General features: G+C 42.8%; 1 protein-coding gene across 1 annotated transcript; it reads left to right on the top strand.

Annotated features, from left to right (window-relative positions):
- Positions 1–573: 573 nt before the first annotated feature.
- Positions 574–2,130, top strand: LOC147425532 (F-box/kelch-repeat protein At1g16250-like). The gene has a single exon (XM_086499902.1). The coding sequence runs from the start codon at positions 661–663 to the stop codon at positions 1,879–1,881; it is 1,221 nt and encodes a 406-aa protein (XP_086356028.1). The 5' UTR covers positions 574–660; the 3' UTR covers positions 1,882–2,130.
- Positions 2,131–3,819: the final 1,689 nt, after the last annotated feature.

Genomic DNA, 3,819 nt, shown 5'->3' with positions numbered 1-3,819 from the left:
CCACAAGCACCTCAAGCTCCCTAGTCGGCAAGCACGACAAGCACCTTAAGCTTGGGTTGGGTTCTCACCTCAAGCTCAACCCTAGCTTATCTAAGGTCAAAGGACTTTTTAACACTAACCTTTGGAGGTCTTTAATGAAGCTAACCCAAAGGTCTTTAAGCTCCATTAGCTAGCTTGCTCTTTGACAGATCATCTCTCATTTGGGCCCCTTTACCATTGGCCCCGTGTCGGTATAGCCCTCAAAGCACATACCTATATTCTAACCCTTGTTCCCGTTTATTCTCCCACATCAAATGATTAGTTTAATATGAGAAAATCATTTGGGTTGGTTATGACACCATATCATCCTTGCCCTTCAAATTCAAAGGTTTTACAACTTTTGGGTTGATTCCATCTCCAGAGCGTCCTTTTTTTTGAAATAATGCACACGTCCTTTTTTTTGAAATAATCCACACTCCAGCATGTGGGTGCCCTACTGAGGCATTGCAATGAAAACCTAGATTTAGTGTAATCCAGGTAACAGGTAATCCCACCTACGAATTTTGAGATCCACTTTTAAATTTTACATTTGAAGGTTGGGAAATCTACAAGTCCTCTAAAATATCTGTCTGAGGCGGGAAACGCTCGAGAGCAAGAGTGGCATAGCATCAGCAAGGCAGAATGAGCAAGAAGACGAAGCAGCTTGCCCTTGTCAAGGATTCTGGTGGAGACGGCAATAACACCATCTTGCCAGGCATTCCTGATGAGATTGCCCTTCTGTGTTTGGCGCGGCTGCCCTCGCGCGTGCAGGCCCAAACCTGCTGCGTCTCTCTCTGCTGGAAACGCGCCATGGAGTCCCAGGTTCTCTTCTCCCTTCGCCTCCAGCTCTGCAACCTCGAAACTAAGCTTCTTCTCTGCTTCAATTACCCGCGCTTGTCTTATGAACCTCGGAATACCTACTCATGGTGGATTATCGATCAGCTTCACATCCGCTATTTTCCCATCAAATATCTGCCCTGTTTGCCTCTGCACGATCCTGTTCGACCCATTGCCACCGCCTCTCCACGTGAGGTTCTCCTTCTCAACAAGGATGGGAACAAACTCTGTCGTGTCGATCTGTTTCGAGGAAACAGCTGCCCTACATCTGCTCCAGTGATGCTCACCAATCGTGAATACTTTGCCTCGACCTTGCTTGATGGCTATGTGTATGCTGTTGGTGGTTTCATCACTCATTCCTGTCGGGGAGAGCCCGAGCATATGGGGCTCTCCCCGATCAACAGGCCGAGAGCTCTCAAGAGTGTGGAAAGGTTGGATTGCACTCACATGTTGGCATGGGAGAGCCTGCCTGATATGCATCATTACCGGGGACATGCGGCAGTGGTTGTAAGGAATGGCCAGCTGTATGTGATTGGGGGCAAAAGCGGAAGAGACCAAATATACTCAGGAGAAATATGGGACCCTGATAGACAGGAATGGCGTTTTATGCCGGAGCTGTGGCCTCAAAATATTTTTGACTCATGCTCCGCCAGGGGAAGAGTGGCTGTGGTGATGGGACACCTTGTGGCTATGAAAGAGTGGACACATGAATTGATGGCGTATGAGGATTCCAGCAAGCAATGGGTGTCGGTAGGATATCTTCCATTTGTGATGCTTGATACTGTACTTACGCATCCAATCTTCTCATGCATGCTTGTTGGACAAGGCGAAGAGTTATGGGTGGTTGTGCAGAGAAATTTTGCCACAGATGAAGGTTATGCAATCATCTATGGTCGGAAAGATACTCTGAAGGAAACTTGCATACTGGCTTGCACACCTTTTTCTCAAGAGCTTAACTGGAGGCGTCTACCTTACGTGTTTGATGCTTCCTCCGTACTTTGCTCTGTGATCCAGGTTATGGTCTGACACAATGACTTGGCGGTGTTAAAGTTTTCCTATCAGTTACTTGTTTTATGATCTTCTCAGAAACAATTTGTGGCTTTTGTGATCCTTTCTGTGCTCTATGGGGAGCTTGAGAGTAGCTTTTTGATAATATAAAGGAAGGTTTTCTCTTGTATTCCTTCCTCAGGCTCGCATCCATTGATTGTGCGAGAATCTCTTCATGAGAGATGTATGAATATTTTTGAAGTGTCCATTACTCTCCTATGTTTGTCATGTTGATACTTGCTTGTTACTGTCTTTTCTAGAGATGAAGTTCTCATCTGATTGTGAACGACTCCGGCTGAATTACTCTAAAGCAAATTACCATGTTTGAACTTCATGTACAAAATGGACATTCCTTGCCACTTTTGACTGATGTAATTTGTGTTTCTTAGCAGGTGGCTTTGCGATAATGTTCAATTTTGCTCTTTTATATACTAGGAAATTTGGAAATCTAAATCTAAATGTGAGAAAAAGGAGAGCTATATTTGGTTGCAAAATGGAAACACTTAGATAATGCTAGTTCCGCAAAGGAGGCTTTGAGAAATTTGGTCTAACTAGATGTGACCAACAGAGAGGTGAGGGTCCTATGCTTTGAGAAATTTAGTCTAACTGGATGTGACCAGCAGAGAGGTGAGAAAGTTAGAGTTGAAGACATCTCAAAAGAAGGGCATGTCCATTAATGATCCCTTGCATCTATTTTTGAAGATGATATAGGGTGGAAGCATGAATGCATGGGCTAGACCTAAGTTTAATAGATCTTATGTCTACACTAATGTTGGAAAAAATAAAAACATTGGGGAGGAATCATGCATGAGATGTAGATCAAGTAGAATAGTGAAAATGTAGATTAGATTAACTTGAATGACATCATTGTTTATAATTGCTATTATAAAGATTGACTCCACCAACAGCTTCATACAGCAAAAATACATAGTTGGATCAACAATGTGCAATGTATATGGGGATAAAACCATCAAGGATGCTCAAAGCATGACATGACATGACAAAGCTTGGGAAGGGGCTAGAATCAACTTTGAACCAATATATCATCACCAAGACCGCGAATTGGATTTCAGAGTCCTAACCGGATAACGCATGTTTGAAACAATGTATCATGACTAAGCGTGAAGTGGATTTGAGAGTCCTAACACTAGAATAGGATTTATACATATAACGGGGATATCCAAATTAGCCCAAGATGAGACTACATGGCTTAAGGAACATCACATAAGCAAGGTAAGTGATTTGGTTAAAAAATCATCAAAAGTTGAAGATCGCAATTATTAACTTTGTAAGCAATTTTTTTGACGAGGGTTCCACAGTAGGATATATTGGTTCCTATGGCAACATGCATAACTTTGGATAACAACGTCCTCCTTGATCAATTTATGAAAAGTTGGAGTCCTTAAGGAAAATCTCCTACACAAGGGCACATGGCAAACTCCAAATTCTTGAGTATATAGAAGTGTTCTAGGGCATATAGGATGAGTAGCTTAATAAGTAATGTTCATAATTATGATTATTAACATGTATGCATACAAACATGTTTTTGCATCACACACTTGTTTTCTATGCTCTTATGTACTAGCCAAAGAAATCTTATCAAGTTTGGACCACCAAACCCAAATCAACCAGGAAACACTACAAGAGCCTCTCACCCTCAAAACTAGTGACGTCGCTATGAGTGTCGCATATAGCGACATCGACAGTGGGGGTAAAAATTACCCAAGAACATCAAAACTTAAATTTGGATTTGATCTTTTGACGCTCTCGGCAAGCGATGCCCTCACCTTCCTCTCTCTCTCTCTCTCTCTCTCTCTCTCTCTCTCTCTCACACACACACACACACACACACACGAGGAGAGAAGGGAGAGCCAGGTATGCTCCCTCGCTCTCTTGTTTCTCGTGCTCCCTTCCCTT

The sequence above is a fragment of the Adiantum capillus-veneris genome, chromosome 25 (assembly GCF_014529385.1).
Source record: "Adiantum capillus-veneris isolate H3 chromosome 25, ASM1452938v2, whole genome shotgun sequence".
NCBI classification, from domain to species: Eukaryota; Viridiplantae; Streptophyta; class Polypodiopsida; order Polypodiales; family Pteridaceae; genus Adiantum; species Adiantum capillus-veneris.
The sequence above is the reverse complement of the archived record's forward strand: the minus strand, read 5'-3'. Positions and strand labels throughout refer to the sequence as shown.

What these genes read in the sequence shown, in the direction of transcription:
- LOC147425532 (XM_086499902.1), top strand. Translation starts at nt 661, where the DNA reads ATGAGCAAGAAGACGAAGCAGCTTGCCCTTGTCAAGGATTCTGGTGGA.